Genomic DNA, 14742 nt, shown 5'->3' with positions numbered 1-14742 from the left:
ATTGGGCAAAAGGGGTTTTAGGTAAAGACCTGACTTCTACCTGTCACCAGGTGGTAAGACTAGGGTTTGGAGAGCTGAGACATCATCCTGTTTGTCTGGAGTGTGTGACATGAACAGGAAGGACAGGGGATGAGACAGGCAGGGACTGGGTCAGACCCAGAAACCCTACAGGGGTCCAGGCTGGGAGGGACATGCCGGATGTGTGGTCTTGAAAGGTCCGCAGAGTGGGGGCCAGGCGGGGAGGCCGGTCCCCAGGCAGGGGAAGCCATCCAGGCCAGAGGTGTGAGGCCCCAGGTAGGGACTGGCAGGGGCGGCTGGAAGGTGTAGGAGGGAGAGAACCACGCAAGCCTTGGCCTCACTGCACCTGGCACGTGGTGCTCAGTAAATCACTGTTGCACGGTTGAGTGACTGAAAACATCGTTTTGAGAGGGCCAGAGTCCTCTGAGGTCCTTCGTGTGTTCCCAGGAGGGAGGGGGCCACATGGAGCAGGCGGCTCTACCCCTCCCAGGCCCGCGGCCTGCTGTCTGCCTCAGTTTCTCCCATTTGACTCCGGGAAAGACACTCCAGGCCCCTCCCCAATTCATGGGGACCCAGGGACTAGCTCCTCTTCTTGTCACACACACGATCTGGGGAGCCAAGGGAACATTTCATGCTAGCAAGCCCTCTGGAATGCTGTGTGTCACCAAGTTGGGGTGGAATTCACCTGTTAAAGATTAATTCAGATCTCTTGAGATGCTTGTGGTCCTGGGCCCCGCAGCTGCCGCTCTGAACTCTGGGTGCAAGGTTCTTTCTGGTTTTAGCCAAGCGTGGGCTGCATCAGTGGTCATTATGACGGTTGCGAACATTTATTGAGCACTTACTGTGTGCCAGGCACTGAGCCCAACACTCAGTACATTTGGATGCAAGGCTGGGATTATACCCATTTTTGAGAGGGAGGAACTGAGGTCAAGGTGGTGAAGTTGCTTGCCCAGCTGGGAAGGGCCGGAGCTGGGATCTGAACTCCATTTATCTGATTCTAAACTCCATGCCCTTAACTTCCAAAGTGGCCTGTCCGCATTTGTCTGGATCTGGGGTCATGGGAAGTTAGTCTGCACTTTAGAGATAAGAACCTGAATTGTTCAGACAGGCCCGGGTTTAAATCCGAGGTCTGCTGCCTTCTCACCAGTGGAGCTCGGGCAAGTCACCTCATCTTTTTGAGCCTCGGTTTCCTCATCTGTCAACTGAGGCTGTCAACCCCCTCTTTGCGAGGACAGTCCAGGGCACACAGATGGGGCTCTGAGCATTATCAACTTCCTCATCCTGTCCCCCGGCCTGTGCCAGGGTGCCTTTTCCTCCAGCTCATCTCTCTGAGAGCCCCTCTGTGGCAGGAAAGCAGGTGGAAGGTAGCAGGGGCAGAGCTAGACTTGCGTTTAGGGAAAGGGGTGCTGCCTTTTCAGCTACAAAATATTTACGGGCATTGACTGAGCGCCAGGAGCGCCGGAGTTTCCTGCTTTCCTAATGTAGTGCTACCTGGTTCAGATCCCGGCTCTCAGTAAGTCCCCTTACTTCTTCTTGGGCCTCAGTTTCCTCATCTGTAAAATGGGATAATGTTAGTGCCTGCTTCGTGGGATGGTTGTGGACAGTCTCCAGAGCAACACGGACTGTTCAGTGTGTAACCAGTGTCTATTGCCTGACAGTCCCCTTGGTGGTGTCACGGCATCACCCCCACTGGCGGTGGGCAGGGCAGGAATACTGAGTCCCATTTTACAGCAGAGGAAAGAAGTAATTTGCTCAGAGAGGCTCAGAGAGAGAAGTAATTTGCCTAGGGATGCCCCGCTGGCTCATGGGAGAGCTGGACCTGAAAGCCAGATCCCAGTGACTGGACACCTTGGGTCCCTGGAAACCCAGTGGGTGGCTCAGCTTCCTTCTTGGAAGGCCACTGGACTCTCCCCTCTTGGAGTCTGACCCACCTCTGTTCGCGTCCCAGCTTGGCCACTTGCTGCGGTGTTCCTGGGGCTGCCACCTGGGGTTTGCTGGAGGTCAGAGCTCTGCCAGTTGGGGAGATCTGGGTTATTCTGACTGCCACTCCTGCCCCGGCCTGGACTCCCCCTGCCTTGGGTGCCCCTGAGCTGTCACCCTGGCCGAGCAGGAATGAGGAAGGGAGGCCAGGCCCTCGCTTTCACTGTGACTCTGACTTCCTTCCCACCTCTGAGCCCCTTCCTGGTCATCGGCTTCCCCTTTCTGCTCCGAGCCCTGCCCACTGCAGGCTGTGTGACCTCAAGCAAGTCACCCCACGTCTCTGAGCATGTTTCCTCAATTGTGAGGGATGGTCACAGGCGGCACGCCAGGGGCATAGGAGGCGCTCACAGGTCTGCTCCAGGTGAGGTCAGAGGGTGGGAGAGGCTACGGAAGGAGGTGGTGGTGTGGCAGGGCAGACAGGAGGGCCATTGACCAAACGGGAACATGCTTATTTTTCTTCGGGTGGTGAGTAACGGCCGCCCCTCCTGCCCCCGCCCTTGCTGCCGCCGCACAAAGGGTCCTCAGTCTCACTGGACGCCTGTTTTTCCCTGAGGGTGGAGTGGCCTGGCTTCCACCCGGCTGACCTGGAGGGCTGACCACCTTCTGGGACAGCTCGTCAAGGGTATATATGGGCGGGGCTACTTCCAACGTGTGTCCCCGATGGGCTCCACAGGCTCAGGGGGACCCCGGTGGGCAAGGGGCCAACTGACCTCAGACAGGGACCGGTTTGCCCGTTCACTCCTGTCCCTGTGTCCCTTGGCAGAGAGGAGGGGCTGAGGAATACCTGTGGACAGAGTGAATGGTGAAGGAAGGAAGGAATGAGTGATTGAACAGATGAATCAGCAAGGCGGGGGCATCAGGAGAACCCGCCTGCTCAGATTCAGACTTGGGTTTGGGCAAGTGTCCTGGCATCTCTGAGCCTCAGTTTCCTCATCTGCAAAATGGACTCATGATAGCTGCCACCTCATGGGGGGACATTGAACCTCATAGGTCAGAGAGCCCAGCATGCAGTAGGTGCTCAATAAATTATGTTAAAGGATGGGAGGGAGGAGGTTAGCTAGCTGGGTAGAGGTTCAGCTGTGGAGATCTGTCTGCCCTGTGGAGAATGACTTAGCTGTTTGTGATTCCTTTCACTTATATACATGAGTTCATTCATTCGTTTGTTCATTCATTCAGCAAGTATATCTTGGATAGATACTATGTGCCAGGCCCTGTCCTAGGCACTGGGGACTCAGTGGTGACTGGAACAGAAGAGGTCCCTGCCCTCCTGGAGCTCGTGTCCGCGTTCCCATCATTGGGGGCTGCACTTTATGAGGCCCTGACACCCACAGTGACCATGCAACCCAGCAGTAGGTGCTGTGATTAGTTCGCTTTTAGAAATGAGGAAACTGAGGCTCAGAGAGCTGACATAATCTGCCTGGGGTCACACAGCTACTAAGTGGCAAAGCCACGATCGAAACTCTAAGTCTTTTTGTGCCGTGCCCGCTTGCCCCGTGACTTCCAAGGGGCATGGCATTTAAAAAGATGACCCCAGGGAGAGGGCTTCATAGACCCTGAAGGGATGAACTCAAATGAGCTTAAAAGCAGGTGGCTGGAATCCCAGCCACATTCCCTTCCTGTTGAGTTGTGACCTCGGCTGGGTCTCTTGGTCTCTCCGAGCCTCAGTTTGCTCGTCTGTGAAATGGGGATGAGAAGTAAACGCGAGAGCACTCAGCACATGACGGGTGTTGGATAAATGTCAGCCCCTCCCCTCCATTCTCCCCACACGTGGTTTATTCATCGGACAATGGAGACGATGATATCGAACTTCTAGAGTTATTTTTTGGATGAAAAGAGATAGAAGATGCTGTGTGGCATGTACCAATGGGAGGATAGGCACTGCTGATGTGAGATTTCAGGCCTTACTCTCAGCCATAATTCCAAGCAGTTAGCCAGAGACGCAGCCTACTGTTGGCATAGGCTGGTGAGGCTGGCTGGGGCAGAGACAGGATCTCAAACTGGTTTCCTGCTGCCTGGGGCTCCCTTCCCGGCTCCTGCCCGACCCACTCATTCCACGGTGTCTGCTCTCTTCTCTGACTTGGTCACCTCGAGATTTTTGCACGTGGGTATGAGGTGGAGGAGTGTGTGTAGGTATGGGTGGGTGGGTATCCTGTCTCCTCTGGGCCTCAGTCTCCCAGCTAGGAAATGGGGCCATGATGGAAGAGAGATGGAAACGAGGAGGGGAGAAAACCTTTTCAGAAGCCCAGGTCTTCGTGTAGAGTCACAAGTCCTGGGTCACGTCTCCCCAGCTGTAAATTGAGGGCATATTAACGATGAAAAGGCAGCTGCCTTTTGTTAACATTTACTATGCACCAGGCGCTGTCTTAAACTCTTGAATTATCAACTCAATCAATTATCTTCCATTATCATTCAATCCTCACAACAGCCTTTTGGTGTAAGAGCTACCATTTTATTTTTTAATTCAAAGCGTGAATGTAGAGTCCAACCAATAACTATAAAGCAAATATGGGTTCACCCCTCCCAGGTGGCAGTAATTGTTTCGCCCATTGTACAGATGAGGAAACTGAGGCCCAGAGAGAGATGACTTGCTCCCAGTCGCCCTGCCAGGAAGTGGCAGGTGGGGAAGAGGACATAGGTTGGGTAGTTTCTGAGGCCACAGAATCCTCTCTGGGGGGGGGCTTTCTGTGGCTGTGACTGTCCTCCAGGAGAGGGGCTGGGCTAGGCAGAAGGGGCCTCCGTCTTCCTAGCTGGATCTGGGTAGCATCACGCTCTGAGCAGGGCTGAGTTAGAGGGTGGAATCCAGGGCTGTGCTCTGATGGGAGGGGGCGAGGCAAGGGAAGAAGGAGCTGGAGCCTCCTGGGACAGGGACTTCATGTCCTTGAGCCCCTGCTCTGTGCCAGCCCCTGTGCTGGACCCTTTATGAGCGTCTAGCCTCACGACGTTCCCTTGCTGCACCGAGGAAACTGAAGCCCCGGGAGGGGAAGTGACTTGTCTGAGGTCACCAAGCTGGGAAGTGTTATTGAGATGTAATTCACATGCATCTCACCCTTTCAACGTGTACAGTTTAGTGGCTTTGTAGAGTGTTCAGAGTTATACAGACATCACCACTGTCTAGTTTCCGTGCCTGTTCATCACCCCCAAAATGAACCCCGTACCCGCTAGCAGTCCCTGTCCCCCCCCCTCCCCCAGCCCCTGGCAACCACGAACCTGATTTCTGTTGCTATGGACGTGCCTATTCTGGACATTTCGTGTACATGGGATCCTGTCACATGTGGCCTTCAGTGTTGTTCAGCGTGTGCTCTTAACCCATTCGGCCACACTGCCTCCTGGTGGCTCCCACCCTGGGGCCAGGGACCTTGGAAGCAAACGCGTGCCCGTGAGAGCTCAGAGGGGTATTTGTGTGCACTGTTGGAATCCCTCTGGCCAAGGACTTGCAGAATGACCACGTAACTGCCGTGGTCACATTGGCCTTGCCCTCTGTGGGGCCCAGTGAGTCACCCCAGCCCTTCCCCGCCTGGGCACCCTCCTGGGTGGGGGGACCCGACAGGACACTGGGGCTCCGTCAGGCCTGGTCAGGCAGCCACTGTGCAGCAAACAGGAAGCGGGCTGGGCTGAGACCTGCTAGGTAAATACAGGCTGTCTGGGGAAGGTGCCCAGCATGGCGTGATGCCCCCTGTTGCTGCCGCCCGCCAGGGCCCAGGGAGCCTCGGGCAGCTTGGCAGGCAGTGGGTTTTGCCTGGCCAAGGGGCTGAGCTCCCAGTGGCAGCTGCTCTGAGGTGGCTGCCAGAGTCCCAGGCTCTGGGCCCAGCCACTCCGCCCTCCCTGGCTATCATACCTTCCTTGGTCCTCAGTCTGTCAGTTCATCTTCTAATAATGATGATGTAATGATACCGATGGTGCTGGCAACGGCCATCATTTACTGGGTGTGTGCTCTCTGCTGGGTGCTACCTTCTTTAACCCTCTCAACAATCCGGAGATAGGTGCTATGATCATCACCACTTACAGGTGAGAAAACAGAGGCACAGAAAGGCCAGTGACTTGCCCAGGGTCACACAACTGGTGAGTGGGCAGTTTGCCTCTGGGGCCCCTGGTTCCCACCACTCACCCTAAACCACTCTTCTTCCACCCCCATCTTCCACCCTTTTCTTCTCGAGTCTCCTGGTCCTTGTAAAGTATCCACTGAAGGCATAGGTCCTGGGGCCACTTGGATCCTAGACCTGCTTCTGCCTCTAAGGAGCTGGGCAACCCTGTAAGAGTGACTCCACCTCTCTGAGCCTCAGTTTCCTCACCTGGAGGGAGGGGGGTTGGACAGAGCCGGTGTTTTCTGTCTCGGCACCAGCAAACCTTGGGATCCATCCTCATCTTCCTCCCCACCTCCCCATCCGCCCACCCACTCACCCATCTTTTCTTCCTTCCCACCTTTCTTCTCTGATGCCTCAGGCTGCACCGTTCCTCAGTGCCCCCTGCTCTTTCCCAGCTCCGTACCCTTGACCTCGCTGTCTCCTCTGCTCTTGTATCCCATTCCACTTTTCAAGCCCTCCTCCTTGCAGCCCCTCCCTGTGCCCGTCAGGTTTAGTGCTGCCTCCTCCCACCTTCCTCCTTCCAGAACTTCAGAGGACCTTGCCTTGCAGTGTAAGAACTTACTGATGCCTTGGCACGATGCTGATTGCTGGGGAGACAGCAGACACAAAAGAGTCCCTCCTTCATGGAACTCAAAACTAGAGGAGAAGAGAGAAGATGAATAAAAGAATGATATAAGTAAAGGTCAAAGTCTAATCATGAGAAGCGCTATAAAGAGAGGCACAATTTGCTCTAAGAGTGAACACAAGGGAGCCGGTTTAGACTGTGGTGGGGGGGGTCAGGAGGGCTTTTCAGAGGAAGTGCTGGTTGAGATGATACTCAAAGAAAGGGTTAGTGGAGGAAGTACATCCCAGGCAGAGGGAACAGCCCAGGCAAAGGCCTGGAGGGGGAAAGCCATCTGCCTTCCCTCCTAGACTGTGAATTCCCTGAGCTTCCACTCCTGTTTGCCCTGCAAGCAGGTGGCACTCAGCAGATGGAGTGCACTGATCCCAGCTCCCTGGAATTCCTCCCCCTGGGGTAGAGCAGCCCCTGCACGCCTAAACTTGCCCCCAGATTTAAGCAGCTTTCCTTGGTCACGTAATCAGGAGGATGGGATTTGACATTATGTGCCAGGGTTTCCACGAGATCAGGCAAAGCCACGGGGTAACGGTGAGGATGGGTCCCTTCTTCTACCGTCTGCGTGGGGACAGGGGGACGGAGCAAGAGACTTCCACCCCACCCCTGCTGAGGCTGGGATTCTCAGAAGGCGCCTGCCGTTCACGTAGTCTTGCGCTTTGCTGTTTACTGAGGGCTTACTCTGTGCCGGGTGCTTGACTCAATGCATATAATCCTCACGATGACCCAGTTAAGCTCCTCAAGGAAAGGTGAGGCAGGCGAGCCTCGGAGAGGCTAAGTCAGTCTCTCAGGCCCTCCAGCTGATGAGCGGTGAGTCTGGGAGCCAACCCGCTGCTCTGACATCAAAATGCAAGTTCTCTCCATGCCCCCTTAGCTCCTACCAGGTGCCCCCTCCTTAGGGGGGAGGGATTGTGGGTTTGGCTGCTCTGACTGAGTCCGCAGGGCCATCAGAGCAGAATGCATGACCTTCAGCCATGTTTCTGGAGAGCCTGGAGTCTGACCCAGGCAGAGAGGAAGGCTTGGGGACCCTGGCTCAGCACTGTATCTCCTCACCCCGCCCGGGACCCCTGCACCCCTGACCTCGGCCACTCCCGAGCCCTTCTGGTCTAACCAGCTCTTGCCACCAGACATGCCTCAGCTTCTTGCTTTGTCTATAGCGGTTTCTTCTGTTTTCCCACCAGGTCAGCCCCAGCAGGGCAGGAGTTCTTTGTCTTGCTGACGTCTGTGTCCCCAAGACCTGGCACACAATAGGTGCTCAATAAACATTTGTTGAGTAAATACATAGGTGAATGGTTTCCAGTCCTGCTGCTTGATGCTAAAACAAAAACATTTGAAATCTGCTGCGTTAAGTGAACACAGCGGTCACACAGTGTGTGGGGATGTCCACGCTCTGCCTAAATGTCCTTCGCTGAGCCCCAGACATGCTCCTGGTGCCATCTGGGTGCTACCTGCTGCAAAGGCATTCCCAGGGGCTCACAGCAGGCAAGCCGGCATGTGCCGGATCACATGGGGAGAGACAGGAAGAAACATACACGATATTTACACACAGAGGAGATGAAGGAGGACTCTCAGCCTCTCTCCTGCCCTGTACCCCTCCTTCCCTCTAAATCTGGCATGGGTTTGGAATGTGTAATAACAGCCTACAGGGCAAATTAGAACAGGGAGTGAACTCTATCCCCAACCACAGAGAACAGGGCAGTGTTTGGGGAGGGGATGGCCACAGAGCAGGCTGTGTGTGTATGTGTGTGTGTGCACGCACGCACATGTGTGTACACGTGTATATGTGTGTGGATGTGCATGGTGGTGTCTGTACGCACTTGGGTTGTGTGGTGTGGAAGGAGTCCAAGGTTCGGAGTCCAGAGGCCTTCTTCAAGGCCGTTCGTTCACTCTCCGTGTGGCATCTCAGAGTCAGTTTCCTCAGCTGTAAAATGGGAGGCTCTGGCCCGTTAACCAAGGGAGAGGCTGGGAGGGCTTGGTGAACGTTAACCTGGGCCGTGAATGCCAGGCTGTAGTCCTACCACATGTGTGTGCCCGGCAGGCGGGGTGGTGAGGAGGACAGGTAAACTGGGACCGTATCATAATGGCGACGATGATTAAAGTATTTGTCAAGTGCTTATTAGGTGCCCAAGAGACACCTGACTTGCCCATTACAGCAGCCCTATGGGATAGAAGCTGTTTTGCAACCCTCATTTTATTGTAGGGAAACCAAGGCTCAGAGAGATTAGCATGAGCTGAGAATAATAACCCTTACCTCCCGGGGCTGTTGTGCACCTTGAACAAGATATTCTAAGGGTCTGGTGTGGCGCCTGGCTCCCAGGCCACGCCTTCAACTGAGGGGTTAGGGTAGCCCAGGCTCCACAGCCAACTGCCAGGATTTGAATCCTGGTTCTGTCACTAACCTGCTGGGTGGCCTCAGGCAAGTCACTTAACCTCTCTGAGCCTCAGTTTCCTTCTCTGTGAAAGGGGAATTATAGCAGTACCTACCTCCAGGGCAGGATTTCTCAACCTCAGCACCATTGACTTTTTGGGCTGGGTCGTTCCTTGTGGTGGGGACTGTCCTGTACATTGTAGGATGTCTGGCACTATCCCTGGTCTGCCTTGACCCCCTAGATGCCAGTAGCCCTCTCTTCTCTGCGCAGTGTGACAACCAAACATGTCTTCAGACATTGCCGAGTGTCCCTGGGGAGCAGAAGGGCCCCCAGCTGAGAACTGCTGGTCTAAGTTTGCAGTGAGGACTAGATGAGGGTGCGTGTATGAAGCACTTGGGCCCATCAGAGCCACATAATCACGATGAAGATGGGGGTTTAGTTCAAAATTGCTACTTCACCATAATTAATATGTTCATACTGATCTCTATGTGTCTTGTCAAGGCTACGAGCAGTGTGTGAGTGGCTGAGGGGGCATTTGAACCTCGGGGTGGCTGACTCCAGACCCCTTGTTGTGGAGTCCCCAGAAACCCTGGATGCCATCTGAGTTGAGATTTCTTAGGGCAGGGGGTGCAGGCATGGTGCGGGTTTGAGCGGCTGCCTCCTCTGCCCCCCCCCCCAAGGCAGGGGCTGTCCTGCCCCCGTGGGACAGGGGTGCAGTAATAAGGAGGGTGTTAACAGCAGAAGCACGTGCCCAATGCCTCCTCTTCCCTTGACCCTGGGTCCCCATTGAGGTGAACAGGACTGGGCCGGGGGAAGTCTAATCTTCCCCCTCAATGCCTGCACCCCAGTGGACACCCTCTCTGCCTCCACATACCCGCATTCCTGCATTACTCAGCCCAGACTCATGTGGCAGCCACTAGGGGTCTCCCTTTCCCACCTGGCAGGTGGATAGGAACTAATGTCTCCTGAAGTCCTACTAAGTGCTGGCATCAAGTGGGTGCTTCAAATTCCTGAGGGCACTGGCACTTCCCAAGAGCTTTAGGAGGAGGTGTGGTGATCCTGGCTTTACAGGTGGGGAAGCTGAGGCCCAGAGAGAGGAAGTGATTTGCCCAGGATCACGCAGCTGCTAATTAACCAGGGCCAAGATGGGAACTGGGTATATCTGATTTCAGCAACTGTGCTCCTAACCCTTACTTACTCCTTTGATTATAATCATTGACAGCTCCCAGTTTAATCCCAGGGTTGACACTGGACATGCCTGATCTCATTTACTTCTTCCTGCAAACGTATGAAAAAAGCTACTATATTGTACCCATTTTACAAATGAGGAAACTGAGGCTCAGGTAGCTAAGGTCACTTTCTCAAGGTCATGCTGCACATAAATAGCAGAGCTGGGGTTAGAACCCAGGCGTGGAAGACTCTAAAATCTAGGCTCTCCCTACCCTCTGGTGCCTAGAAGGGGGTCTGTCCCTGGCAGGAGCTCTGACCCTCTGTGTGCCCTGCTGCACCTGCCGAGAGAGGCCTCTTGCAGTGCCCTAGCCTTCCCTCCGGGCAGCCACAAAACAAACAAGGTGGAGACCAATCTTTATTTGTTTTTCTGCTAATGTGTGGGGATGGAGAGATATAGAAAAGAGGGCTTTCCAGACGTTTTCCTGCAGCCCGGGTGGGATGGTAGGAGTTCCAGGAAACTTGCCCTTGGTGTCTAGCCCTCCCAGTGGCGTGCTGCAGAGGGCAGGGGGCTGACAGCCAGCAGGGCCTTGTCCCTCCCTTGCCCTTCTCCTGGCTAAAAGTTGGGCCTGGGAGCCAGAGAGAACTGGGTTGAAGTCCAACTCTTCTTACAAGCTATGTGACTTCCCCTCTTTTTATTTATTTATTTATTTTTTGCTATACGCGGGCCTCTCACTGCTGTGGCCTCTCCCGTTGCGGAGCACAGGCTCCGGACGCGCAGGCCCAGCGGCCATGGCTCACGGGCCCAGCCGCTCCGCGGCATGTGGGATCCTCCCGGACCGGGGCACGAACCCACGTCCCCTGCATCGGCAGGCGGACTCCCAACCACTGCGCCACCAGGGAAGCCCATGACTTCCCCCTCTTAAAGCTCCATTTTCCTCATCTGACAAATGGGAACAAATAATACCTTTGTCATCAGGTCGTTTGTCCATGTGGCACCCTTCTAGGTGTCAGGGACACAGGAGTGAACGAAACAGAGGCATTCCCTATCTTCTGGTGCTCACAGCTCAGGAATTAACGAATCTCATGAACAAATGGTCAGGGAGGGCTTCCCAGAGGAATGGACATGAGCTGGGATCGCAGGTGGGCAGGAGTTAACCAGGCAAAGAGGGGAGGGAAGGGGTCAGCGCTTGGCACTGGGGAGCAGCGTTTGTGCACTGTGGGCAGTTAACTAAATTCTCGGAACCTGGGTTTCCTGTTCTGTGAAATGGGGTCATAATGACGGTGCTGGGAAATTGAGGGCCACTGACTCCCACAGTGGGTTCGTGAGTGTTTCTGAGCACCTAGTGTCCCTGAAGCATAGATGTGGTGGTTGTTTTAGTAGGTGCTTACGGTGTGGCAGGCGCGGCACTGGCCGCTGGAACACGTGCTCTCTGCTTCAGCATCCCCATTTCACAGGTGAGGAAACCGAGGCTGTGAACCATCCGCTTTCGCGTCACGCGGTTGCTAAATGTGGAGCTTGGAACTTGAACCCTGCTCTGGGGGCCCCGAGGCTGGCTTGATTGGCCAGGAGTAGGCCCCAGGCTCCAGATCTGGGGACCCAGTGTGACTCTGATGCCCTTTCTCCTCCAGCTAACATCCAGGGTAGCTGGACCTGAGGCAGACTCATGTTTCCAGGTCCCTGAAAGAGGCTCTGTTGCAGCTCCTGCGGGGGGCTGGCGGCCAACCACATCTGGGAGTGGCCACCCTGAACCCCTGTCATTACAACGGTGGCTTTGAAGAAGCTGGCAGCAGTGCTGTTTGCCCACGTGGGAGGGGGCTTCCTGGAGCCGGCCTGACTCCCCTCCTGTTCCCTTACAGGCAGAGCAGTGCAGACAGGTCCAGGGGCAGCATGGCGGATCCCAGCGAAGGCCCCCGCGCGGGGCCTGGGGAGGTAGCTGAGCCCCCCGGGGATGAGAGTGGCATCCCCAGTGGGGAGGCCTTCCCCCTCTCTTCGCTGGCCAACCTGTTCGAGGGGGAGGACGGCTCCCCGTCGCCCTCTCCGGCTGACAGTGGTCGCCCCGCCGGCCCAGGCGATGGGCGACCAAACCTGCGCATGAAGTTCCAGGGCGCCTTCCGCAAGGGGGTGCCCAACCCCATCGACCTGCTGGAGTCCACCTTGTATGAGTCCTCAGTGGTGCCTGGGCCCAAGAAGGCGCCCATGGACTCGCTCTTTGACTATGGCACCTATCGCCAGCACCCCAGTGACAAGCGGTGGAGGAGGAAGGTCATAGAGTGAGTATTGCTGGCTGCCTGGCCGAGGGTCTCCGCCTCTGTATTGAATCCATCCATCCATCCATCCATCCATCCATCCATCCATCCATCCATTCACCCATCCATCCATCCTTCTATCCATTCATTCGTCTACCTATTCACTCATCCATCCATCCACCTATCTGTCCACCTTTCTGTATACTTGTCTATTCATTCATCTGTCTGTCCACTTATCCATCCATCTGTATATCCATCCATCTGTGTATCCATCCATTATCTACTCATTCATTCATCCAGCTACCTATCTTTCCACCTAGCCATCCACTTGTCCAGTCCGTCCATCCATCCATCATCTACTCATTCGAATATCTATCTACCCATCTATCCATCTGTCCCATCTTATCTGGCCAGTCATCCACTCATACAACAAACCTTCCATTTATCCACCATATACTTAGCCAAAATCCATCCATTCTCCCACCTACTCACTGTTTCTGTTCATCCAGCCAGTCAGCTATCAAACTATTCATCATTCATTCATTCATTTCATTTCCATGTCTTTCTTTTGTTCTCTCTTTCTCTGTCATCAGCTACCCACCCTTCCATCTGCCCATCCACTTGTCCAGTCCGTCCATCCATCCATCATCACTCATTCAAATATCTATCGACCCATCTATTCATCTGCCGTCTCTCTGCCCAGCCATCCGCCCATGAAAACCTCTCTCAGGCCTGTGTGTGTGTCTGGAGGAGAGTCTTGAAGTCTGCAGATGCCCTGTTGTCACCTGGTCGTCCTCTGTTCCCCCTTGATGATCACAGACTCATTTATGCCCTTGGATGAAGGCCACTCACCTCCTCAGCCCTTGCTTTGTTTGCTTTATTTATTCACTGAGCCACTGATTTGTTCGGTGACCGTTTCTGGAGCACCCGCCACATGCCAGGTAGGGCGGTTGGCCCTGGGGCTCCAGGGGTGAGTCAGAACAGACATTACTCCTATCAGCTCAGACACTGAGTAGCTGTCACTGGTACCTTCAGTTTGGAGGACAAGACAGGTAATAAGCAAGTGATTAGACAATTCACTTTTGGGGAGGTGCTGAGGTGGGAGAGGGGAGCTGATACAGAAAAGGTAGTCCAGGAGGGCTTCCTGGAGCAGCTGACATTTAAGCCCAACGCTAAGGGGTGAAAAAGGGCAGCCACACAGCGGGGGTGGTGGGAGGAAGGTGTTCCAGGTGGAGGGAAGTGCATGTACAGGGGCCCAAGGCTAGAGGGGCTCAATGTGTCCAAGAAATGGGGCCTCGCAGTCCACATGCTGTACTGGACAAATTGCATAACCTCCACTCAGAGGTGGAAACAGGCCCAGGGCAGCAAAGTGCCCTGGTGTCCCATCCCTCCAAGGTCCCATTGGAAGCTGGTGGACTCCCTGTCTCCCTTTCCCCTCCCTCAGATCCCCTCCTTCAAGCCCTCATCCCCACCATTACCCCAGACAGCCAGGGCTAACGGCTTTGCGGGGGCCGCAGAGGAGTTGGGACGTGGCTAAGCGGCTGAGGTCTTCAGAGACCCCGAAGGCTGCCTCGGTGAAGACTGAGGGCGAGGGTGTTACTTCATCTCATTTTTTGGCTCAAAGGTCACAGTTCAGGAGCAGATAAAATGGGGGCTGCCCTAGCCTGTGTGCCCCCGTCGTCAGGAAGCACCTCTTCCCCCTTCCCTGGCCCCCCATCACTGGAGGCCCTGCCCTGGGGTGTAAGATCTGGGGCCCGGGCAGAGGAAGGAGGGAGAGCGGCTGTCCACTCCCCCTGGTGAGCCGCTGGCCTTCTCTGCCCTGAAGCCCCTGCCTCAGTGTCCCTTCCCCCTCTGGCCCTGCCACCTCTGTCGTGGTTCACTCTCTGCTCCCCTACACCCCCTCTTCTCCCTCCCCATCTCCACCTCTTTCTCTTCTCCATCCTGTCTTCATTTCACAGATTGTTCTTCGCCCTTGTATGTTCCGGGCACTGGGTGCGTGAGGACATGACACAGGGCGTCCCTGCCCTCATGGTGCCCCTGGGCTGCTGCTGCTCCAGCTCTTTGGCTCTCAAAACCTAGCACACAGTAGGTGCCCAATGAGTGTTTATTGAATGACTGAATGAATGTGTTTTTTTCCCTTTTTTCTTTCTCCATCGCTTCCTCTCCCCCAGCCCTCTCCATCTTGTTCTGTCTCCACCTGCCTCTGTAGCTCGGCATTTCTCCCACACATACAGACTCTGGACACACAGTAGGCGCTAAATAA

At 55.0% G+C, this 14742-nt stretch overlaps 1 protein-coding gene across 2 annotated transcripts in view; it reads left to right on the top strand.

Annotated features, from left to right (window-relative positions):
* The window catches only part of TRPV4 (transient receptor potential cation channel subfamily V member 4), a 37034-nt gene that overhangs the window by 2384 nt on the left and 19908 nt on the right, over positions 1-14742 (top strand). For both annotated transcript variants that reach the window (XM_049698391.1, XM_033408605.2), the window contains exon 2: positions 12090-12503. In XM_049698391.1, the coding sequence (XP_049554348.1) occupies positions 12121-12503 (383 nt within the window). In that variant the 5' untranslated portion in view covers positions 12090-12120. The remainder of the gene's footprint in view (positions 1-12089; positions 12504-14742) is intronic.

Source organism: Orcinus orca, chromosome 15 (assembly GCF_937001465.1).
Source record: "Orcinus orca chromosome 15, mOrcOrc1.1, whole genome shotgun sequence".
NCBI lineage: Eukaryota > Metazoa > Chordata > Mammalia > Artiodactyla > Delphinidae > Orcinus > Orcinus orca.
This window is presented reverse-complemented; position numbering and strand designations above follow the sequence as displayed.